General features: G+C 36.5%; 1 protein-coding gene across 4 annotated transcripts in view; it reads right to left on the bottom strand.

Moving 5' to 3' along the window:
• The window catches only part of LOC135195630 (transcription factor 12-like), a 642,011-nt gene that overhangs the window by 559,604 nt on the left and 54,815 nt on the right, over positions 1-27,592 (bottom strand). For all 4 annotated transcript variants that reach the window (XM_064221981.1, XM_064221983.1, XM_064221982.1 and 1 more), the window contains exon 3: positions 26,928-27,087. In XM_064221981.1, coding sequence (XP_064078051.1) covers positions 26,928-27,087 — 160 coding nt within the window. The remainder of the gene's footprint in view (positions 1-26,927; positions 27,088-27,592) is intronic.

Here is a 27,592-nt window from a genome sequence, read left to right as displayed (position 1 = left end):
AGTGGGGAGTAGGAAACGATGAGGAAAGCAATAAAGATTTGGTAGCGATAAAAGCGATTGCAGGCAACAGTTCCTATATAAAATATTAGGAATGTCGTCATGCATTAATTCCTATGTTACGAAAATGGTAAAATAAAAGCGAAATCGTCGTCCACAAAGCAAATAAAAAAAATAGGATGATAAACGGAATAAATTAATTCACTGGATTAATAAGAAAAAATAAAAACTACACGAATTCATTTACTTCTTAAAACTTCACAAATCTCCTCCTTGGGGACACGACAGGAAAAAGAAACGCTCCTCAACATTCTTGAAACCAAACTAAATGAAGGAAAGTCAAAATTATCTTCCGCAATTCTACCACCACTCCGTGACCGCTAAAAATCAAGACCACGTATAACTACAGGTTGTTTCGGCAGTATAACTCGATTGGCAGATCCTACTATGGTCCCCAATTGTGAACGTTTTCTATGAATATAACCAATGCATGTTTTCTGTGAATACAACTACTACTGCCACCACTGATGCTGATCCATACTAATTACCAATATTAACACCTATAGTATTATTATTATTATTATTATTATTATTATTATTATTATTATTATTCGGGGAGTAAGTCTACAAACTACCTTATTGTTGTTCTTGTTAGGGGGATGGAGTAGGAAAAACCTATCGAAAAGACTAAAAATCTCTGAAAAAGGTGTTTCGCGATGAGTTAGATAAAGGAATTTTAAGATAGAAAAATTTATTTATTTATTTATTAGAATGAAAATGTAAAAAAAAAAAAGTGCACATTTAAGAGTACAGAACAATTATTCCAATAAAATATACCGTATTTAATTTAATATTCATTGGTGAAACCACGGGCTATTTAACCATTGATTTTAGAACGTGTCCGCGAGTAAGCTGGCGGTCGGATCACGCTTTGTTACTTATTGCTGCCGTTGTAACTGGGATGGCTTTGATGTGAGTTTCGATTTTCACAACTTCCGTGGGTGGTCAAATCAACGAATTAATGAAAATTAATTATAGTTTTCTTAATGTCCTAACAGACATTTAAGAAAATACCTGGGAGAGCCTTCCTATGATACCTCGTCTGCAACATATTTACACAGGTTGTGCACTGTATCATTCCTCATGTAATGCTAACGTATATGGCGACAAGGAAGATGATAAAGAATAAAACACGAACATTAAAACTGCAAGTAATAAGGAAGTAAGGGTGAGAGCCCCCAATGCCGATATGGGCATTAACCCCTCAACAAAACAATCAACTCATTTGCGGCAAACTTTGGCCGAACCATTAATGTGATACAGGGCGAGTAACAGGCTGGTAAGGATGGCTCACCATAACGTTACCTCGAGGATAAGCAAGTTTCGTATTCAATAGTTTTTACATACAAGATTTAACATCTTTACCATTACTACTTCAAGTTAATATCTTAAAATATTGAACTTGCGTAAAAAACACAAAAATATATACGTGAATACACACATAGTTTATACATATACATACATACATACATACATACATACACACACACACACACACACACACACATATATATATAATATATATATATATATATATATATGTATGATATATATATGAGAGAAGAGAGAGAGATTGAGAGAGAGAGAGAGAGAGAAGACGAGAGAGAGAATATATAGCTACTATATATATACATATACGATATATGAGAGAGAGAGAGAGAGAGGAGAGAGAGAGAGAGAGAAAGTTGGAATATATATAATAAATGAAAATTTCCATGTAAAATCATTTTGGAAATTATCGTTAATTCCTATGAAATTTGAGACCATAAATTTTATCACTCCCGTAGCAGAAAAAAAAAACATAAAAGAAGAAAAAAGGACATACGAGAGAGCGAGTGTGGGAAAAGGCGAGCTTATTGAAAAAAAATGAAACTGGGGAGGGTTTTTGAGCAGGTTCAGTCTTGTGGAAAGAATGGGAGAAACCGGACTCCTGAAAAGCCCAATTATTACTCAGATGTTCTTGTGGCATGGGGGGGTTTTTTTTTTTGAAGGGGGGGGGGGGGGGGGGGAGAGACAGTAGAAGTGCGAGAGCATGGATGACTGATTTTCGTGACAGGGCGTTTGCAATAAACATGGTCGTCGATGCCGTGACCAAGAAGGATGATGTAATGGACGACCTTTGTAAATATGCTTCAGATGAGATATCATAGGAAAGCTTTCACAGGCATTTCCTCAAATATCTGTTGTCACATAATGATAACTATAGTCTATTTTCATTAATTTATTTACTTTACCGCTCAATAAGTTGCAAAAATCGAAACTCACATCAAGCCATGCCAGAAACAACGACAGTAGCAATAATAATAATAATAATAATAATAATAATAATAATAATAATAATAATAATATGGCAGTTAGAAAGGCATTTACTTTATAAAATCTTCCCAATTCTTCTTCTTATCTTTTTCTCATCAGATGTAGCTGGTATATCAGGTTTCCTAAGGACATAATAATAATAATAATAATAATAATAATATAATAATAATAATAATAATAATAATAATAATAATAATAATGCTCCCTTGAATTTCTTCCTTTTTCATAAGTTCATTTTTTCACGAAGCTCGCAAATTCAAATTTTGTACAAAGACTTAAGCTATATATATACAAGAATTTATAAGAATTTAGATTTTCTAAGTAACTAAAGATGATACCAGGTATTCGAGACAATACTTCCCTCGGGGTTCATATTTGCGCAAGAGAGAGAGAGAGAGAGAGAGAGAGAGAGAGAGAGAAGAGGAGGGATTTGGCCGTACTCCTCGGTTTTGACTCAATTGGTGTCATTCTGCTTTCTTTTGTTGCCATTTCCACGGCTGATCCGGATCCTTTGAAGGGAAGTGAGTGGAGTAGGCGGCCGGGCGTGCTTGAGAGAATGCGAGGGCGCGTGCGGGGGAGGAAGCCGTCCATTATCCTATTGGTTAGGGAGGGCTGGGCGCTGCAACTTAAGGCGGGACCATGACAAAGTGCCAAGGAATTCTCTGCAATTACCCCCTTGTGAGTGGCACTTACACGCTTATGAAGATTGAGGAACATATTCCATCCTCTTCCTCCAACCAACGAAAGAAACCTCCCTCATCCGTATGCAGCCCCCCCCCCCTCCCCCCCCCCCCTCCCTGCAGCGCACCGTGTAGCCCGAGCGTTAAGCAGCGGCATCCCGTAGGGACAACACTGGTATATTACCCAAGGCAATGTCAATAACAGTTCCTTCATTCTTCATATGTCGCTCCTTTTACAAGTTTGGCTCAATCATTCAGACATCCTTCAGCTTTTTTCTGAATGCTTTAAGACAGTTTCACAGTTTCCTTAGCTATTAAAGCATAAAAGGAGAGGTTCAGAGGCCATATCAGTTGGGCGAATATGATGACCTTGGGGGAGGTGTGTCTTCGATTTTTGGCATTATGCCAAGCACTGGGGCAACTAAGGCCATTCAGCGCTGAAACGGAAATAGACAGTAAAAGGTTTGAAACGTGTTACAGGAAAAAACGTCGCTGTTGCACTATGAAACAACTGTTCGGAGAGGGTGGACAGTAAGTTCGCAAGAAAGAGAATATGAATGGAGGTACAGTAAACAGAATAAAGTAGTTACAGCTAGGGGCCGAAGGGACGCTGCAAAGAACCATAAGTAATGCCTACATTGCACCGAATGAGGTGCACTAACGGCACTAACCCCATCCGGGGGAGGGGGGGGAGTGTGTCAACTTGCTTTGATCTCAACCGCATGTGTTCGTGCGTACATGTCGTTGAGATTTGAAGCTCTGTTTATAGTCTACTTCTTCAAAACTTTCCCCCCCCCCCAATCCCCCCCCCCTAACCCCCACCCACACTAGTTCTTCGTAAAATGCCATTTTATTGTTTGATGAGCTAAGAGGATCACATGATTTATTTTGTTTTCTTAATTTTTTTTTCGTGGCTGCCAAGACGAAAATTCCCAAATTGGGGAAATGAGCTGATTGTCGCCATGGAAAGAATTTGCAGGAAAAAGTGTTTTTTTTTTTTCCTTTCTTTCTTTTATGTTGCGTGTTGGTTCAGCTGTATTATTAGCTTATCCCGCCCCTCTTCTATCGCTCTTAATTCTCAATTTTCAAATACTGTTCACTGTAAGTACGTGCGCAGTCTTTCCCCTCCTCAAGTTGAAGTACCCATGGTTACTTGATAATTACTTCACACTACCTGTACATCTTCGCTAGATATGATTCCGCTGAAATCAAATTTTTCCTCGAAAATAACCAAATGCAGTTCTTGTTCACTTAATAGTAACTGGGCGAAACGTTCCAAATCCAACAAGACGTAAGACGGTTTGCACATTTAGTTACTAAAAAAAAAAAAATTAATAATAAAAAAAAAGTAAATGGACATCTCTTTGTGTGTGCCATTAATTGCAGACACAACTTCACAAGAACTGCGCATGATGCGGTTGTAAGAAAATGATCTCGACGGGTGTAATATTAGCTAATCAAATGTACTTGATCTAACCCATGTAATGAGGCAATTTGCTCGAGTACATTTTTCCTGAACTATTGTTTATGGTTAACTAAAATGTCAGCATTGTCTCTCCAAGTAGAAGTTCTAGTCATGGAGGTCGCAGCACCGTGGGTGGATCTATCAAAGTCAATGCCGCGTGAGACGGAGGTCATTTGCTATATGCATGATGCAACTTGCATCGTTGTTAAGTCATTGAAATCTTTACATGCCTGAGATGAGCTATCTATATCGAGTGCTCATGCGTCGAGATTGCTCTAGTTTTTATATAGCCGTGTAATTAAAGAACACGATTACCCTTCTAATGAGTAAACGATGAGGAAGAAGCGTTGTTCTTGAGATTCAGTCCAGCTGTTTTGCGACAGAAATGGTGACAGGGGTCATGATGTCAATGGGTGTTGACTACAGAACGAACAGAGCGATGGCATTTCCCAAATAGAAAACAAACAAATAAACAGAACTTTATGTAAATCGCGGGGGCTACATAACCTTTCATAAATCAATTCCGAATATGAAAAGGTCACATACCAATCAAGTTCTGACGATTCGGAGAAAGGAAAGAGGTTCTTAAACAGGAAAGATACCATTCCGGGTTGACGAAATCATACTATGATCCACGAATACCAACGATTATAAAAGCCAAAAGCTACTGAAAAACTAAAACGAAGGATATGACTGTAATAGTAAACTGAAACAAGAAACGACAGAAGATCTGGAAAATAATTAAGTAAAAGAGCCATCAACACACCGAAAAACACAATAAGCCGAAAACAAACAAGCAGTAAGCCGGCACGGGCTCTTGCTTCATCAGCAGCACGTAACATTGAAAGAGCCTCTACAAAGTACTGAAATAACAAGAAATGCAATCTCTCAAAAAATAAAACGGAAATCTATTAAACAGTTTCTAAAACGGCAACAAGATAAAACCAGTAAAAAATGCGTCAACATTTCTTTGGCGCAATCGAGTTTTCTAAACAGCGTATAATAAAGGCCACCGAAAATACCTCTGGTCTCGGTATAATGCTGTATGAGCCGCGGCTTATGAAACTTTCAGCCACGGCCCAGTGGTGGTCTGTCCTACAGCGATGAAAGACGCACGATCATGGCTAGTTTGGTATGTTAGATGACTGGAGAGTGGATGATCAACATGCCAACTTGCAGCCTTCTAGCCTCAGTCATTTTTAAGATCTGAAAGCGGACAGAAAAAGTGCGGACGACAGACAAATCCATCTCAATAGTCTTCTTTTACAGAAATCTAAAGAGATAAAAATACATTGACAGAATAATTGTTCCCTACCCATGAGGCATGGCTTTACAATGAGCAGGTTCCCTATTTCCTAGATTCTTCTGCTTAATCTGATGATCAGCTTAGAGGGACCCACACCCACTTGGCGTTGCTGTCATTAATCTGCACTGGCTGTCTCTCTCTTCAGCGCCAGCAGATTTTCGGGTTCCAAGTTGCTACAGTTCATTCATAATGTTTGGACCATTCTAAAATGCAACACACATACATAGATGTTGTAAATGTGTGTATTATATATATATATATATATATATATATATATATATATATATATATATGTGTGGTATATATATATATATATACATACGTACATACATACACACATACACACACATATATATATATATATACATACATACATACATACATTACATACATACTACATACACACAAATTATATATATATATATATATATATATATATATATATATATATCTATAATATTAAACGGTTATATATATATATAATATATATATATATCTATATATATATATATATATATTAAACGGTTTATCTTTGAACGGCAATTGCAACTGCTAAAGCGACATACCCATCATATCAAAATATGATCATACAAGTACATTTTCATTTACAGGTTCACAGTCGGGAGACTGTGTGAAAAGATACAACGCATGGCAACTGTAGAAGAAAAAGATTCCACAGACTTAACGTACCAAGTCAACTAAACAGCGTCCCTAAAAAATGTCACCGACAGTGTTATGAAAATTATTACCCTAATGATTACGACCAAAACAAACTCACTCGTTCATGAAATATTATAAACGAGTTACTACAAATGAATTTACTTTTCCTTTGGAAACGGAAAACATTGATGTTAATCAATTCCGCCATGCATGGGTGAACCCCAATTTACGCTTATTTTGCAAATACTCCCGCAACTTTTACCCGACGACTATTGTTGGCGGCAAAAATATAAACATCAAAGTCACAAAGTCCACGAACTTGACGTTCACATGTAGCATTCGTTGCGTAGTTTAGGCAGTTTATGAAAGCCAGACAGTTTCAGTCACTTTCCTCAAAGCTTTCTTAGCTTTCTTAAAATTATGGTTCCCTAGTTTAGCAAATTTGCTTCCTTCCGACAGCATTATCTATGATTCTTTCGTAACACTTACAAATAAACTTTACCTTCTGAGCAAATCCCTTTTCCTTAAGGCAACACCCTTTCTGCTTCGTCATCTTGAAGTCATCCTTTATGAAATCCTATCAGCCAGCATTCCTCTGAGGATAATCATTTCGATTAATCAAGACGCAGCCACTTCTATTCGACGACCACAGACTCCTACAGCTAAGGAGGAGGAGGAGGAAGGAACCCTTTCAAGCTTCCTGCTAATTGCGGGTCTTGCGTTCTTCATTTTTCATTTAAACTGTAGAAAAGTTTGTCAACGCATAGTGTATATACCCAAAGTTACAAACTGAGCTGCTTACAGTGGTAAAACTTCCTTTCTTCAAATTCTAACATCCGTCAAATGACGAGAAAACAAATATAGAAAATGGAAGTTCTGACTAAAGTGTGTCTGACTAACTTTGTCAATATACTAAGATTTATGTAAATGAAACAGAAGAAACCAGTTTTACGGATGATTAATAAACTCTAGGTTATAAATACGCCCATTTTAAAACTGCCTCTTAAATAATGCGAATTTGTAAGATCCTTATTCAATTATTTTATCAATTGCTTTACTTCAGATCATTCACGGCAACCATAAACCATATCTGAGTTTTTTAACCACTGCAACAGTAGATAGGACATCAGAGAGACGCCCCACCCCACAAGGAATAGCGGTTACCCAACACTAACAGTCTATATATTAACAATCTTACTACCAAACTTTTTCTTTAAACATCAATACTGATGGAACGATTCTATAATTAAAGGAGAGAAACCAATAAAACCATAAAAATGATAAAGCTACTGCAACAACAACAGCACCACACCACCAACGAACAACGAACAAACAAAAGGAATTCCTTCGCAATTACTTTATACCCTTCATACCAACTGCGACGCATCCTATGCTTCAAGGGGGGGAGTGAGGGGAAGTGCAGGAATGAATGAGGGAAGTGTGGGAAGGAGAGAGGGAGGGGTCAGAGGAAATGCTTAACTTTCGATGCTTAATTCTCCAACGGCATATGATTACGGAAGGAACGATCCATGAGAACGCGATGCAGACGCTCGCGCAACAGCCTTCTGTCAACGCGCCAGAAGGGCGGTTTTCCTATCAACCATCCTGACCTTATTTGAACTATTAACCAATTGAGATTATTCAAAAGAATGTCATTGTTCATTCATTCTACTCTCTCTCTCTCCTCTCTCTCTCTCTCTCTCTCTCTCTTCTCTCTCATATTTAGTTCGTTCATTTATTTATACCCTTGTTCTTAAAATTTCTCTTATTCTCTTGTTCGGCAACATTCCCCTTTCTATCTCTCACGGTATTTCTCTTTTACTTCGTCGTTCCTGTCTAGTTATACCTCTGTTCTTAAAATTTATCTTTTTCTGCAACATATTCTCTCTCTCTCTCTCTCTCTCTCTCTCTCTCTCTCTCATATTTAGTTCATCGTTCATTTATTTACACGATATGTTCTTAAAATTTATCTTATTCTCTTATTCAGCAACGTCCCCTTTCTATCTCTCTCGGTATTTCTCATTTATTTCATCGTTCCTGTCTATTTATACCTCTGTTCTTAAAATTTCTCATATACTCTCTCTCTCTCTCTCTCTCTCTCTCTCTCTCTCTCTCTCTCTCTCTCTCCACCTCTCTCCTTCTCTAACTTCCATTAAGAAATTACGAAGTTCATTTCCTCCCGTCACCTCTCTCACTCATTTATTACCCATTGCGTGCTTATCTACCCTTTCGTGTTTTCTCCGTTCATCCACTTACCCACTCCTATCGCAACTCCTTCCTCGAACGCGCTTTTTTTTTTTTTTTTTTTTTTTTTTTTTTTTTTTTTTTGTCATTAGTCGAGAGACGCAACGCCACAAAGAAGTCGGAATGCGTCTTGGAGTCCTCTCTCTCTCTCTCTCTCTCTCTCTCTCTCTCAGATGGATTGTATCCGATTTGAACAGAATAATAATAATTATAATAATTAAAAATTACTCATACTAGTGGAGTGCGTCTTGAAATGGAGAAACAAATCCATATATAGTTCTTTAGGGGTACGTATATTGATTTACAAATAATTACAACTAAATCTTTACAAAGAGCTTTCTGGACTGTTCGAATTCCCTTTTCAGCCAAAATTAACGGTGGATTTTTTTATTCCGTAATAATAATAATAATAATAATAATAATAATAATAATAACAACAACAACAACAATAATAATAATGCATGTAAACAGTACCTGGTGTCATTTGTTGACAAACTCCTAATTACCACGAATCTATATGTTGAAGCTTAAGAATACTGTGCATGAAAACTGAACACAAGCTAATATACTGATTATAATGACGGTATTTCCAATATGTAAATATGACCTTTTTAACGTCACACAGAGCCATACTGATAACTATCATAAAATCTCCATTCCCACGCTTATCAATACATGGCTGTTGGGAATTCCTTAAAAGATTCATGGTGGTGAACTTGGGCACTCCCTGGCTTCAGGCAACGACTATAATTCACTCACACACAAACACACACACATGCCTAGCACACGGCTTGCCTTCCAATGACGCTGCAGAACAGGAAACTGGTTTACCTACGCCAAAATAAGACCAAACAAGTATAAAAAAAATAAAAAAAAATAAAAAAATAAAATAAAATAAAATGCTCCCTTCTTCGGCGCAGTCGAGTTTTCTGTAAATTGAATGATCAAGGCCGTCGAAAATAGATCTCGGTATAATGCTGTATGAGCCGCGGCCCATGAAACTTTAACCACGTTGCCAGATGCACAATTATGTCTAACTTTAACCTTAAATAAATTAAGAAAAAAAAAAAAATACTGAGGCTAGAGGGCTGAGTTTTTGGTATGGTTGATGATTGGAGGGTGGATAATCAACATACCAATTTGCAGACCTGTAGCCTCAGTAGTTTTTAAGACCTGACAAAACCGGCAGAATAGTTTTCCTTTCGGTAAACTAAAAAGGTACTAAAATTTTCATCATGAAATAAAGGAAAATAAATAATAATAGAGACCATTCAAATTCAACTAAATACAATACATGGGTAACTCCAATAGTTTTAATTCTATACTGACACTTTAAAATATTCCTTCAAACATAACGCTTGGAAAACATCCGAACTTTACTTAAAACAGCAGCAATTCTCCCAGAGAGAGAGAGAGAGAGAGAGAGAGAGAGAGAGAGAGAGAGAGAGAGAGAGAGAGAGAGAGAGAGAGAGAGAGAGAGAGAGAGTGTCACTTGATTCGAATGTACCGGTAATCAATATTCGGCAAAAATGCCACCACACGATATAAATATTTAGTGCAATTAACGACGAGTACCATCATATTTACAACTATCTGTCGAAATACATAAAACGTGACCGTAAGTTTCTACACTCATTCCGATATCAAGCCAGGATAAAAGAGGAGTGTTGGGCGTGACGTTGATGCCACTGCTTTGTGCAGAAAAATTACGCGGCCATGAAACTTGCAGCAAATTATAGGACTCAGTTGTAAACAGTAGTGTTTTAAAATGAAGCTCGAAATTCAAGAGAGCAAAATCTAGATATAAATTATATGTGATCTCTCGGTCTTAACGACCCTTACCGAAAGATCTCGGCAGTTCTCGTTTTTTCATTTCCCTCTGTGGCATCACGTTATATATATATATATATATATATATATATATATATATATATATATATATATATATATATTATATATATAGTATACACATACCCCACAAGGGCGCGACTAGTTTCTCAGCGGTACAGCACAATAAACGTATAAGCAAAATAAATACTCGCCCAGTTTCATAGTCGAAAACTCTTGGCAACTCATGCAAGTATCGCAGCCTTCTCATATTACGCTACGATAAAGTTTAATTACAGCATTTTAAACCACATTTTGGTTGCCCGAGTCTAGAGTTCAAAGCAAATATTCTACTTATAACTAACTAAATCAGGAACTCATAAACCGTACATCCTTGTAATGAACTGAACAAAGTTATGCTTAAAAAAAGCTTAATATACCCGTTCAAAAACAAGAGGGGAATAAAACCGAAGGCCAAAACATACCATAAAACATAATCCTAAATTTTCCGAGACGAACTCATCTTCCAAAAAGGAAGCAGGGCCAAGTCAGCCTGACAATAATATAACGCCTATAGATATAAAATGGATATATTAATCAAAGAGGAGATTTAAATCTTCCCGTGGGTGCAATTATAACTTACGATAAAAATTCACAATAAAGGGCATAAAAACCAAAATTTTGACTATTCAATAAGACGCAAATTGCACCTTTTGAATATACAGTACAAGAAAAGATCATGTCCCCAAGAGAGCTCCTTCAATAACTTCGTACCGTTCCAAACTCATGATTTAATAATAGCGTACCTTACGAACAACAGATTCCTGAGATCACGAAGGTTCAATTAAGATTACTAACTTTACCAGCGAAAGAGATACACGAATATCACTGTGATACCCCGTACCCCGGGCCGTTTACGACAGCGGTTCGACTTCGTGGCTTGGAAGCAAACTTCTACAGGTGGTTAAATGTCTGCCCGCCAAACGGTTGCATATGAATGCGCTCTCAAACTATGTTAAAATGGATATCAACACTGTTCTCAACGTACAAACATGTTAAACCTTTTCTACCTTCCGAGGAAAACGAATAACAACTTCGCACAATTATTTATTACGGTACGCTTAATCGAAAACAGCGGAGCATTAGTAGTTTCGAAAGTGGTAAACAAAGAGATCGACATTAGGAAATCCACAATCAACATTTCATTAATAATAATAATAATAATAATAATAATAATAATAATAATTAATAATAATATGAGATAAGGAAGATGTTTAAGTCAGGGAATTCCCCGCGTCAATATGTCACTTAAGTGGAATCTGCATAAATTCCTCTCAAATGCTCCTGTCAACACATTGGCGGATGAAACAGGAAACGACACACAGGGTACAGACAGGCTTCTGAAAATAGCTCGCCTGTGAAAGTCCGAAGGCTAAGATTAAAGACTTGACACACACAAAAAAAACAAAAAAAGCACGAAAGTATCACAGAAAACAAAAATACATAAACTCCGCAAATCTAGATAAGACGTTATAGAATTCAGATATTAAATTTATGGCAGTGAATATACTATCCCTGTACTGTAAATAAACACACGAGGCACTAAGTAAATAGGACATGTAAAATCAATTTACTGTATATATATATATATATATATATATATATATATATATATATATATATATATAGTAATATATATATATATATATATATATATATATATATATATATATTACACATGACTTGTAAAAATGTTCTTTTAAACGATCCGTCTAATAAAAGGAGCCCATAAAACGCCAAATTTTAGAGAGAAAATACGCATTTTCTCTCTATATTTTGGCGTTTTTATGGACTATATATATATATATATATATATATATATATATATATATATATACTATATATAAAATATGCATACATCTCTCTCTCGAAATATATATATATATATATATATATATATATATATATATATATATAAAATATGCATACATCCTCTCTCGAAATCTATATATATCATATATATATATATATATATATATATATATATATATATATATATATATATATATATATAATATATATTATATGTACAATATAAATAAAATACGAAATTAAGTATATCCATAGCTTCCCCGAAGGATCTAATTGCTTGAAATCGCCACCGCTTCCCAAACTGGTGGTAGTCTTTGTCTTCGGGGGGAACAAAAACGTAACACGAAACGAAATATAATAATAAGTGTAAGAATAAAAGGAGAGAGAGAGAGAGAGCGAGGAAAAGTGTCGTCGGTGCAAAAAGATTAATCAATTCACAACTTCCTGATGACATCAACTAGTCATCTTTGTAAAGGGAATTACTCCTTAATTAAGGGACAAAGGGTTTCTCATTATATACTAGCAATCAAACAAATGAGAGATGAGGAAGAGAGAGGAGAGAGTTAGACAAAGATAGAGAGAGAGAGAGAGAGAGAGAGAGAGAGAGAGAGAGAGAGAGAGAGAGAGAGAGAGAGAGTGTTGCAACATAAGAGAAACTTTAAGAACAAGGGTAAAAATAAATAAATGAGATGAATGAAGAAAAAACGAGAGAAAAAATGTTGCAGAAGATAAATTTCAAGAACAAGGGTAAGAATAAACGAGTAACGATGAAGCGAGTAATAACGAGAGAGAGAGAGAGAGAGAGAGAGAGAGAGAGAGAGAGAGAGAGAGAGAGAGTTGTAGCATAAGAGAAACTTTAAGAACAAGGGTAAGAAATAACGAGAGAGAGAAATTTTAAGAACAAGGGTATCTAGAATAGGAAAAAAAGGACGAAGAAATAAGAACGAGAGAGAGAGAGAGAGAGAGTAGAGGAAGGAGAGCGAAGATGAGATGAAGAGAGAGAGAGAGAGAGAGAGAGAGAGAGAGAGAGAGAGAAGAGAGAGAGAATTAAGTAAAGCCTAATCTAAAGTGACACTGCGAAGTCCCCAGCCATCTCCTAAGTAATCCTCGGGGAGGGAGGGAGGGGGTGAGAGAGAGAGAGAGACAGAGTCAGAGACAGAAAGGAAGAGGGTAGGATCATGTTAAGTGTAGGGACGGGGAATGTTGCTGATGAATTTGATGAATGTCTTGATGAATCTGATGAATGAAGTCGAGGATAGCGTGTGGGAGTTATTGTTTGGAAGCCAAATATCGGGAGCGACGGGCAGGAATCCCCCGACATGCAGTCGTGCCAATGGAAGGATGGTATTGACAGGATTCGGGAGGGGGAGGGAGAGAGGTAGAGGAGGGGAGGGATGGTGGAGGGGAGGGGGGAGGGTCAGGCGAGGGCTTACTGAGAAGGAAAAAAAAGCCATGAGTCATCTTCAAGACTTACGCCCACAAAAACACAAATGGAGATATATACATTATTCTTACACATTATTATTCTCCTCCTTCGTCATCGTTATCATATTTATGACTTCTCATTATCATTATTATTATTGCATAATAGTATCAAAAGAGTTCATCATCCGAATGTTAAAAGACGCTTTACACGAAATTTCTGCAGAATTTCCTCATCATTTTATTGCTAATCATATCGCCAAAACATCATTCAAAAGTGTTACATCTAAAATGACTGTCTATGACAACAACAACTACAACCAACGGCAGAATATAAAAGTGCCTCCCAGAACACAGTAGTAGTTCAACGACGACGAAAGAGAAACGAACTTGATAAATGACCCAATAAATTGATTAGCTCAGTTATCCTTACTGAAGGGTCAGACTCCAATTGCGCGGAGAAAAAAAAAAAAAAAAAAAAAAAAAAAAAAAAAAAAAAAAAAAAACACGGGGGACGAAACCGCCGGCGAACCCTTATGAAAAACTTAACACTGTTCGAATTCTAAACTGACAAATCTCTGAGTTATCGTCGAATGTTCTAAAATGCAGTGCATCTCATTTAAGAAGTTTCTACAGATTGTAGATGTATTATCCATCGTTTCTACGCTGTACAGAAACTTGTAGTTTCTGACATTTATTTTAAGAATAAGAGAAAGTGGTAGGTAGTCCATCCAGTGCTTTCTATCATAAAAAGCTGTAGATCCTACATTCAATAATTTTTAAAAACTGGTAAACTTTCTGCTGAACATTTCTATAACGTGTTATTTATTACAAACCATTTTTTTAAAAAAAGAAAGTGCTATCTTTTTTTTTTAAGAAAGTGCTACCCTGTAACCAACACTTGCGTTAAAAAAAGAAAGAAAGAAAAAACAGGTAGATCTTACACTTAATGGAGGATCATATACCAACCATTTCCACATCAAACGCGAACTTCGCAACAGCAAAGGTTACCGATACCATCTCAGGAAACTATAAGCTTATGCCATGAAGGGGGAAAAAAATACCAAGTGATAAAGCTGATACCAAGACCCGGATACCCGCTGCCATTCATCATGATAACTGCCTGCGTGTGATATGGACCTTAAAAAGACCTTAGCCATAAATCTCCCCAGCCACTGCTACACTCCCTTAGAACGGCCCTGCCCCTAACATGCGGCGTCCCTAGGACACCACCAGGGCACCCCTCTCCCCCCCTTCCCCCTCCCCAACTGTACAACACCCTTTTTCGTGCCCAACCCCGACATCGTCCTATTCCTGCTCCTACTGCTCTTCCTCCCTCTTCCCTCTCCCTCCTTTCCTTTCCCACAATCGGGGTTTTTTCCCTCTCGACTCAGACCTTACTCCGTTTTCTCTTACAACCGCTAGACTGAAGGAAGCAGAAAAAAATAGTGTAACAAGGAGTAAGCATTTTCAAACGGCTTATACAAAAACAAGAAACGAGCGTATGAAGAAAAAGAAATATAATGAACCTAAAAGTGAATCCAGTTAGCTGCGATCAGGCGATTCCGCAAAAAAAAAGGGGAAAAAAAAAAAAAAAAAGTCAAGTTTAGGAAAGCATCACAACCGAGATGAAGAAACCCACACAAAGAGCAGCTAATGGTAAGGGGAACAATCCCAAAGAAACGTCAGCGTGACGCGATTCCCTACGAAAAAAAAAAAAAAAAAAAAAAAAAAAAAGGGGGGGGGGGGGGGGCGTTGTTACTTGCGCGTCTGTCAGTACCTCTATATGTCATTTTGCCGTGTCACCCTTTCCCCCAAAAATCTTCTACTACTACTACTACTGCTACTACTACTACCACCACTGGTCCTTTGGTGCCTCAGTCGCCGAGTGTCAAATAACGGCCGCGACGCCGTTGTTACTGGCGCCACCACTGCCAGTCTTAAGACTGCTCCTAATGACCGTAGATAATTTCGTCGAAACCGCAAGTGCTGTTATTAGTGACCCTAAATCTCGGTGTCATGTGCTGTCATCGATCTTTGGCGCAGTTATGTTAATTCATTAATTATATCAACAGCCACTGCCGGTGTTTCCTGCCTTTAAAAATACGAAGAGAGCAATTTACATAAAATGAAAAGTTTAATGCCTTAAATGTTAAGCAACTTTTCACTATAAAAAAAAACATCTGATGAAAATCATCATGAAATTCACATATGTCCAAAATGTATAAAAGTGCTGACTTATAAACCACGGTACTACTCCCAAAATACAACCATTACATATCGCATATATTAAAACATCAACACACATGATAAGAATCAGAAGAAAATTTAAACGGAACGATTTCAAGAATCTTTCCTACCAAACAAAATTAAATACATTATAAAAATCAATATATATGTAAATGCTGAAGCAGCTAACCAATAACCCTAAAATCAGAGGCAAAATAGCAAAGGCATCCCCAATGATAAGAAAATAACCTGATACAATGTTTTCTGAAAATCCATTGATAATAACTCCAGTAATTTAAAACTGTAAAATGACTACTTCAGTTGCTGAAGTAAACTGCCGTGAAACTTAATTAAAGGCAATCATAAAAGCTTAAACATGTAAATGGGATTTACAACAAAGACTTATTAGTGAAATACTTTCTGAGGAGAAAAAAAAAAAAAAAAAAAAAAAAGGAATCCGACGTCGGCGGAATAAAGGAATTTCTGTTACGATAAAACTAAAAGCAATAAAAGTTCAGCAATTTAAACGTTGGCCATTAAATCATAAGACATACAAGGCCGTGCAGGAAACGGTTAAATCTAGATTAAGAAATTTCTGCGGACTAATTAGACAGAAAAGATTTGCCACGCGAGAGTAAGAGGAATACTTAAATGGCAAATCGCTACCCCTACATTTAACTTGCGACAGTGACCACAAACCATTTTTAGGAAATCTTCAACTGCTCAATGCAAAAAGAGAGTATTTATTACAATGTTCTATAGGGAAAAAATCAATCACCAGTCATCATTAATGACAAAGCGTACATCGTTGTATGCTGTATGAAATGAAACATTTGTCAAGAAAAACTAAGAAAAGTTTTTCAAAGAATAAGCCAAACAAAAAGAATGCCAAAGATACTTAAGAAATATTACAGTAAAAAAATTTAAAATACACAAACTAAAAACAAAATAATGTAAGGCTCAAATGGGCTAAAATATATAAATAAAAGAAAGCGCACTCGTTTACTCAGAGCTAGGCTATTAAGTTCCATAAAAAATTATCCAGTTATTTATGTACAATAATGAGGTATTATGTAAATTTAAAAATATGAGAGAGAGAGAGAGAGAATATTCAACCACGGAAGACAAACGCTGAACCTGATTCTTTTTTCTTTCTATTTACCAAGTTAAACTATTTCCGACTTCAACAAAAAAAGAACCACAACCAACATACTGACATAACTTGTTTTACCAAAATTTGAGTTTAGTTTCACAGCTCATTCTTTTCCAAGAAGAACGAAAATTTGGTCAGTTTCATATTCAATTTGCGGCATTTTCTAGCCTTTTCCACAATTTAAGAAATCGCGACCGAGAGAGTACCTTCAATTTGTTAAAAGGGAAGTGTTGATGCTGCAAGCATCATTTACACATGTTCAGTAAAATTTGCTTTCATAAAAAGAAGAGATTTTTGTATAAAACTCTGTCCATTCCTGAATGTTCAAAAATGACTTCACCTAAGACTTTTCATGACACTGATAACTGTTCTTCTCTTTTTCAATGAGGACACTGATAACATTACCCCATAAAAAGTATAATTCACTTTTCTTCATTTCTTCAAAATCAAACATAAACCTTCGCATCTTCTTATATTCATGAGATGGAAACGTGAAGATGAAACCGTGGCGCCAGCAGCAACTGTCGCTCTTGCAGCAACGCCAGAGTATATTTACAACCAATCAAGACCCATTACCACTTTCGTCGAGGACCGCATTGCATGCAATGCATGCAATGCGTGCGGTGTCATTCGCAGAAACAGGCGGAAAACTGTTCGACGGCGGATTATATATCAACTGAAATTTTCCTCCAAGACTTTCCTACTTTTGATGAACGACAACAATAACAGTTATGGGCGACATGACGCCGCGAGTGAACGAAACCGCAATGACTGGCTCAAATGAACGACACTTGATAGCTCTTTAAAAAGAAGACTTTTGCCACGAACCGACAGCGTCAAAATTCAATTTAAATCGAGCCGCCCAATCTCGCAAATGTTCGAAAGTTCAGAAATCAACACAAATCAGAAAACTCGAAATATTAGCTTATCGTTCAAACCGATGCAAGTCATTGGTACTCGGTGGAAAAAGTCAGTCACGACATGACTGTTATTTCCAGGGAATAAATTATCATCATCGTACCCTATATTATCATTACTTTTCATGATAGGCTCATAGCCGTGTATGCCTGCTATATCGTCAGCAAGTTACTAAATAATTAGTCAATGACCTATTTGTGGCTGCTGAATGCCATAGTTGACGTGTTTAACGATATGATCTTTTTCAAGCTTACGTTTGACAACGCGATCTAATGTCAAGCTTACGTTTAACAATATGATCTCTTTCAAGCTTACGTTTAACAATGCGTTCTAATTTCACGCTTACATTTACAATATAATTTCCAGTATACGTTAAAAAAAAAGCTATCTAATTTCAAGCTTACGTTTGTCAATATGAGCTCTTTCAAGCTTTAACAATGCGATTTAATGTCAAGCTTACGGTTATCAATGATCTATTTTCAAGCATTATGTTTAACGATGCCAGCTAATTTCACGCTTAAATTTAAAAATATAATTTCCAGTATATGTTAAACAATGCGATCTAATTTCAAGTATTCAGTTAACAGTATGATCTAATTTCAAGTATACGTTTCACAGTATGATCTAATTTCAAGTATTCGTTTCACAGTATAATCTAATTTCAAGTATTCGTTTCACAGTATAATCTAATTTCAAGTATAGGTTTAAAGATATGAACTTATTTAAAGTTTGCGTGTTTAAACCATGATCTAATTTCAAGGTGGCATGTTTTACAATACGATCTAGTTTTCACTTGATTTAACAATACGATCTAATTTCCTGTTTATGTGTTTAACATTGTGATATAATTTTAAGCTTACTTTTAACAATATGACCTCACTTACCGAAACGTTAAAATTTTAAGTATGCGTGTGCATACTTAAATTTTACGTTTCACAATGTGACCTAATGTCATGTTTTTATGTTTAACAATATGATCTACTTTAAAGTTTTACGTTTAACAATGTGACCTAATTTCATGTTTTTCGTTTAACAATGTGACCTAATTTCATGTTTTTATGTTTAACAATTTGATCTAATTTTAGATTGTACATTTAACAGGACCTAATATTAGGTTTTACGTTTAACAATGTGACCTAAATTCGTGTTTTTATGTTCAACAATATGATATTATTTCAAGTTTACGTTCAACAATGTGATCCCATTTCAGGTTTACGAGTTTATCATTATGATCTAGTGTCAATGTCACTAGTATTTGGATACACAGTAATAAGTATAAGCCCCTTGTCTCAAAATAAAACCCAAACCTACAAAGCTTTGAGGAAATCTCCCTGAATCAAAACATATAAGGGAAGCCGTACTTAGAATGTAGCAACACCCCACATCTCCTTCGTTAAGAAACAAGCTAAAGTTACGCTCTGAAAGTCAAATTCAATTACCTACTCGTATGACACTTCCCAAAGCATGAACAGAGCCCGTCAACAAATAAAGACAACATAGTAACTGGAGAAAACGGAAGCAAGAAAGATTAAATGCTTCAAAAACACAGCTGAAGACAAAATGACCCATCTAGAGGGACTGACCACGAGAGGATCCTTGAATATTCACTTTCCCACAGTACCTAAAGACCTAAAGCCTGTGATCTCTGACATACAATAAAGATGCTTTCTACTCTTGGTTTGATGACTGACTTGAGCTATCTATAGCAATAAAACTACCATGGTCCAGAAACAAAGGTCAGCGACCTCGCCAATGGTACCCAACAAACAAAATAACCTCTGACCTTCCTTACGCTGACCTCACCAAAATCAACACCGTCATTTTATTGCTAACAAAACAAAACAAAACAAACACGACTAAGTAATAAGCGCCGCAGATCTAATAAAAATTGATGCACATCAGTCAGTGTGGCCCTCGAAGCTTCGAAGATACAAAATCACTCGAGCGGCCGAGAGAGAGAGAGAGAGAAAGAGAGAGAGAGAGAGCACTTCAATATCGGCTTTCCGACGTGACTGCAGAGGGATATTAATGCTAGGACAACACCTACGCAGAGCACTTCATTTTTTTAAGTGTTCTCTCTTAATCCATATCGCTTAACAAAATATTATCGTGTTTCCCGCACACATACGATCACTACCAATAACTGAACTTTTAAAAAGGCGAGAGCTTCTTTGCCCGACTTAACAAGAAACAACATTATCATAAGCAAAACAGATGGGCCGATGCCTCTATGTTTGCTTTCGTTTCTAAAAAGCAAAACAGTTCCGCCAAAGTTGAAATCAATATGGTCTCACGAGGATTAACCTTCTAGGCATGTTACTATGAACACTAGTTTTATAGCAAATTCTCTCTCTCTCTCTCTCTCTCTCTCTCTCTCTCTCTCTATATATATATATATATATATATATATATATATATATAATATATAGTATATATATATATATAATATATATATATATATATATATATATATATATATATATATATAATATACAATTGTCCCCTACGCAAAGATGGTTTCAAATCATAGATTTATGGGAGGGGATGATGTTAGCTCAAGCCATTATTACCTCGAAACGTTCCTGTGTAGGCAGTAACTCGTCTAAGGTGTCGCCATGCTAAACGTTGTTAATTCTAACTAACCGGAAGACGAGCAGTACACCGATCAAGTCAAGTTAAACGTACCTCACTCCCTACATAAAGTAAAATAATCCCACTGACCATACATCGATTAACTCTTACATGACACTATATGAACTTGTTAGCCATACGCCGGATATAAGAGGAGGGTTAAAGAGACCCTGCCACAGAGAGAGAGAGAGAGCAAACGCTAATGAATCTAGTACACCTAACGGCCTGGCGCAAGCAGCAATGGGTCACAATAACGATTAAACACCAAAGGAGTCAGAAAAGGAAGTACATTTTATGTGTTTTTTCTTCCTTAGGTGAACGTCAAAGGATTATTACCAGTTCTTCTTGCACCCACTGACCTAATCCAAAATGATAGAAAAAAAAAAAAAAAAAAAAAAATCTGCGACGTAATCCTACGCCCTTCCTTCCCGGCATACATCCATCCCAAGGGAGACTGAAGCATTAATACACCGTCACCTACACCTTCCCCCCCCCCCCCAAACCCCATGCCCTTAGTTCAAGGCCGGATCGCCGGCGCCGACCAGCCTGAGGAGCATTCCTTGGGGGTCAAAGGGCAAAATACCACTCCATTAGCATCCAGCGTAAGAAAAAATAAGAGGAAACAAATCACTTAAGTTTTACAATGCAAGAAATCGTGAAGCATGCAACACACGATATAAGCAGTTATAATTCAGTATCCGAGTGGTTCTAAAATATGGCACTGTTTCTTCATCGTTTGACTACGTAAAATATATTTTAATAAGTAACTTCATGCAAGTAGGGTGATCGAAAAATTAAAAAACTGAATACACTAAAAAGCATATCAAATTGCACAGGAAAGTATATTAGTCACATACATACAAACTCTCTGTGTATAATATATATTATAAATATTATTACTACTAGCAAAGGTGGCTCCGGTAACAGAAAGAACATATTTCAACAATTATTAGCAACGACAACACACCAACAAACAAACAAACAAACAAATACACACAAACGTCTTGTCGACTACCCATCAAGCCTCTGCTACTAATGCTGTGTCACCACTAAGCTGCACACACACACACTCAAGCGTGTACGTACTGCTTAAGTGCTTTTATTTATGACGCTTTTACCAACCATCAGTTTTACTGTCATTCCGGCGTTCGTTCTCAAAAATGTTATAAAAAAACTTTCCTCTAGGCATATTCATTTCGCATTACCATTTAGTACCTCAGCAACTAGTTAATTTACTTACGCTAGAGTAGCACTTACACCACCGCAACTAATTCATTAAATTTACACTCTCTTCCCATTTCTCTTTAACTGACATTCGATTTACAAATATTAAATTTACAGGTTTATCAGAAAGTAATTCTGTAATCTACATCTTCCAGCAAACAGTTGTAAATCTTTCAGCTCTTTAATTTATAACTATAAGTGTCACGCCTTAGCTTTTTTTTTTTTTTTTTTTTTTTTTTTTTTTAAGGGCTGAATTCACCCTCTGCATTTCCCCAAGCACACATCTGACACTTTCCTAAAAGTCAAATTAGTAACTCATCCTTCCCTATCCAGACGAGAAAATTTCATCTCTCACTCTTCCCCTAACGCTGACTAAATTTATTAATTGTGAAGTTTAAAAATTAAATAACAATGAGCTGGTAAGAATCAACTAAAAAGAACATCACTGTTAAGGGACTGGTTTAAGAGTAATTTTTCGGTAGGCTCTGTTTCCATTTAAAAAAAAAATTATTACATTAGTTTCAATTTTGGAGATGGTAACATAACACCCCTGTCTCGCAAATAGCCCAACCGTTAATGCATTTGCAACTGACCTTGGCAGTCCGGTGCAAGTATAAAGATTTCAGTGACCCCCCCAAAATCTATTCCTTGAGGAGTATTTCCAATTATCTCGACGCACACTGTAACTTACACTGCTTTAACAAGTTTGACATCCAAATATTCACTCTTAAATTGCAAGAACGCTTACAGCTCATACACACTGAACATTATTCAGCAAGACCTAGTACTGCCAATGACCTCGATTTCTATAAATAACCATATTTCTACACCTATGCCTACATCAATCATTCAATCATTCGTTTAATGCCTAACCTTCGGCTAAAAAAGGAAATTTTTTTACTAACTATAAATCGATGTAAGCTTTCTCCAACCATTTCCTAAATGCAAGTGTACTAAACGCCGTACTTTAATAAATTTTATTCTTCTCTCCATCCATTTCCATAGGGGGATCCTGGTCTATCAATGAACCTGGGCTACATTATAGCCCTTGGGATAGATATAGACCCTAAAGTACACTTTTCAAGTATAAACCATTTAATATTCCATCTTACAATATCGCATATCCTGAAAACGACAAATAATTGATCAAAAGTATTTTCCGGCAATTATCAATCCTACACATTTTAGATCTAACGCCCAAAATTTTCTATTTCCAATTACACTTAGTGCCAAAGTAGTCAATGGAATGATGAACTACACAGACCCGAGAGAGAGAGAGAGAGAGAGAGAGAGAGAGAGAGAGAGAGAGAGAGAGAGAGAGCAGTCGATGGAATGAAGAACAGTACTACACATACACAAACCTGAGAGAGAGAGAGAGAGAGAGAGAGAGAGAGAGAGAGAGAGAGAGAGAGAGAGAGAGAGAGTAAATAAACCTGCTTGCTCAACGGGAAACTAGATTCCCTCCACCCTATTACTCATGCCATAGTAGCATCATCCTTCTGAATAACTAGTAAAACAAACGTATCAGGCCCCTATCCAAGCATATTATAAGCACTTCGCGAAAATGCACTATAGACTTTTTAAGTGGGTTAGTTTTTATTTGGGACTGTATTTTTTGAGTCAACCACAGATACAAACATTATATTATATTCACATTTCAATGAATCACCGATATGAATCACCGATAAATCCCGTCAATTATGAAGCCAAACTCGAAGCATTATCTAAATAACTAAAACCACCACCCAAATAACCATGAATAGGAAGATTAAATCAATGCATCCTTATAATACTAACCCAGTAACTACGTGACCAAATATTCAGGCAATTCCTCCCCCCTGAAATTCCAGCTCACCGAAAACCTATAGACACAATAATCAAAAGAAATAACATCAACCTAAATAAAGGGAAGAAAAACGTCACAGCACATCCCATCAATCACAAAGAACGCAGGCAATAGCCCCGGGACGCCAGGGTCACACGAGATATAATTACCGTAACATATATAAACGTTAGGAGGAGGAGGAGGAGGCGGCGTTCTCCCAAGTCCCATTTCCATACGCTTACCAACTAATCTGTGGTAGTCCCTATTGAGAAGCCTCCCTCAAGCCGTTCAATCTGTTGACACAATCAACATCCAACTCGGATTCCCTCAACACACAAACACACACGCGCGCACACAACCCACCCTATCCCATCGACCGAGAAGTCGTAACCCTTCAACATTCCCCAAAACAGAACAGTCTCTCTCTCTCTCTCTCTCTCTCTCTCTCTCTCTCTCTCTCTCTCTCTCTCTCTCTCTCTCTCTCTCTCTGTAACTAATTTTGGAAACTAATGTGCCTTTAAGAGAAGAAAGTCAAATTTACTTTTTGCCTCTCACCATGTCAGGAATCTAGTGTTTGAATTGGTTAGGACAAATATGTAATGAAGTACTTCTCTCTCTCTCTCTCTCTCTCTCTCTCTCTCTCTCTCTCTCTCTATGGCTAATTTTGGGAACTAATGTACCTTTACGAGAAGAAAGTGAAATTAACTTTTTATCTCTCACCATGTCAAGAATCTAGTGTTTGAACTGGTTAGGATAAATATGTAATGAAGTACTCTCTCTCTCTCTCTCTCTCTCTCTCTCTCTCTCTCTCTCTCTCTCTCTCTCTCTCTCTCTCTCCAACTGCAATGAACTCAATGAACTTAACAAAAATATCAAGAATATTAGATTATTCGAGCAAATGTTTTACAAAAACCATAAAGAATACACGCAATTACAAATCAGAAATTCAACAATTATCTCTCTCTCTCTCTCTCTCTCTGACCAAAGCACATACTTGAACATTCTAAATCACTACTACTACTGCACCGTCTCAAGTAAAAGCACAGTCCTCTTTTCATCAAAGGTTAAGGAATTTGCCTTTACACAGAAGAAAGTGAAATATATATAAACCCCTTAAATCTCTCTCTCTCTCTCTCTCTCTCTCTCTCTCTCTCTCTCTCTCTCTCTATCTCTCTCTCTCTCTCTCTCTCTCTCCTCTATATATATATATATATATATATATATATATTATATATATATATATATATATATAGATATATTATTTATATATATATATATATATTATTATATAATTGTAATCAATTAAATTTAAAAACTAAACACACTAAATCAAAATTGTCTTAATCCCCTTTGAGTCTGTCATTTTTAATCCCCTTTGAGTCTGTCTCAAACATATCTCTTTGTAATTAACGCAATGTACAACAATCAGTCTTTAACTTGAAACACCTTGCAACAACTGCAACCCAAAGAGGCGAGGACCTGAGATCACAAAGGAGAACACTGAAACTTTACTTCTTGACCGAACCTTTTGCCTGAAATCTTCTCCGCTATCAGTAATCTTCGCTGCCATGTTTGCGTTTGGCATTTTCAAGAGAGGACAACATCGGAAATATTACTTTTTTTTTATATTAACCATAGTGTACCATTTGTTTATTTAATGCTTAGATAAAACAAACTTCTTTAGAATCAAAGAATACAAACATTGCTTCTTGTTTCTTTTACACACAGTAGCGTACCGAATGCTCCAGCGTTCCGAAAACAGTTTTAACATGAGACATAGTAATAAGTTTATATAAAAACTAAAGCAAGTGTTCTCTGTCTGTCTGTCTGTCTGTCTGTCCCTCTGTCTCTCTCCCCCCTACACACACACACACACACACACACACACACACACACACACACACACACATATATATAATATATATTATATATATATATAGATATTAATATATATATATATATTATCTAGATATATTATATATATATATATATATATATCGAGAAAAAAGCAGCATTGCTGCTTGCAGAAATGTGTTTGTACCTTTTTGATTATCAACAGACGAGGCAGACACCAAATACACAAGCTTCACACATTCCCCTCGTACCAATCACCACAAATAAAAATAAAGACCATCCCTATGATTAGACCATGATTCATAATCATGAAAATCAACATAAATTTGAGGAAGCTAAAAATGCTCACCGAAACCCAAAATAACAAGTTTTAAAACCAACTGTTAACTTGGCATGGCCTACTGGTTGATTTTAACTTTAAACTGGTGCCAGTCACTTTGATAAAAAAAATACCCACCGTAATAAATCTAAGAAATAAAATGGGGAGACTGTTTTGACAAGCGTTAACCTCACTGTTTTTGTGAAGTTCCATGACAATTATCATCATCATCAATGCACTCTTTCAATATTAACCTACTGTTATTAGTGGTGTTAGTATTAATATATATTCTGGTACACCAATATTAATGATTTCTTTGCCAGTCATGTCGTGGTTCTACGGTTAATAAACCCTACGGAGGTCGATGAATTTATCCGTGTCAAGACAATAGTGAAATACTTGGTACTATAAAATACTGATTCTCTCAGTTCACTCAGTGCAAAAATGTTTCAACAATAATGAATTGCTTTTCCTGAAGCCTAATAAATCCCATGGTTATATGTTCAGGCCTCGGCTGTCAGCCAATAAGTTAAGTCTATCTTAGTTTAACCAGACCACTGAGCTGATTAAGAGCTCTCCTAGAGCTGGCACAAAGGATTAGATATTTTTTTACGTGGCCAGGAACCACTTGGTTACCTAGCAACGGGACCTACAGCTTAATGTGGGATCCGAACCACATTATATCGAGAAATGAATTTCTAATCACCCGAAACAAATTCCTCTGATTCCACGTTGGTTGAGCGGGGAATCGAACTCTGGACTACCGATTCGGTAGGCAAGAACGTTGACCACTCGTCCAACGAGGAACTATGAGCCAATGACAAACTGATGAAACTGGTGTCACAAAGACGAGGGTCGACGATGCCCAAAATGTAGCCACTGACAAACATTGACACACTTACTAGTAGATCTCCTGACAACTTACCTGTAGTAGTGTGTGGAAGGGGCCGTCGAGGGGGGCTTGTGAAGGGGAAATACGGGGAGTCTGGCGCAAAGGCTCCACCGTCCGGGCCCCCTCCACCACCGCCGCCACCTCCCACACCCCCAACGGCCCCAGCGCCTACGTAACTGCCGCCGCTGGCGCCCTGAAAACACAGAAAAAATATGTATGTTACTTTTCGAAGTATTTCCTGATACATACAAAAAAGAAATATAAATGAGATTAAGATAGGAAGCTTTCACTTAAAAAAAAAAAAAAAAAAAAATATATATATATATATATATATATATATATATATATAATATATATAATATATCTATATATATATAATATATATATACATATATATATAATATATATATATATACTACACACATATATATATATATATATATATATATATATATATATATATATATATATATATATATATGCCCGGTTTCCTAAAATAAAAATGACAAAATAACAATGGGCACCAAAGAAATATGTAAAAAAAACATATTAACAAAGCATGTCACGTCATTTCTACAAGTGTTGCTTTAATAACCAATTTGCTGAAATTCACTTTCTTAATAAAAGGAGACAGCACGCAACCTCAGGGGTTATGTCAAACCTGCAGGCAATTTTATCTACATGGGTTTTTATATTTT

The sequence above is a fragment of the Macrobrachium nipponense genome, chromosome 16 (assembly GCF_015104395.2).
Source record: "Macrobrachium nipponense isolate FS-2020 chromosome 16, ASM1510439v2, whole genome shotgun sequence".
NCBI classification, from domain to species: domain Eukaryota; kingdom Metazoa; phylum Arthropoda; class Malacostraca; order Decapoda; family Palaemonidae; genus Macrobrachium; species Macrobrachium nipponense.
The sequence above is the reverse complement of the archived record's forward strand: the minus strand, read 5'-3'. Positions and strand labels throughout refer to the sequence as shown.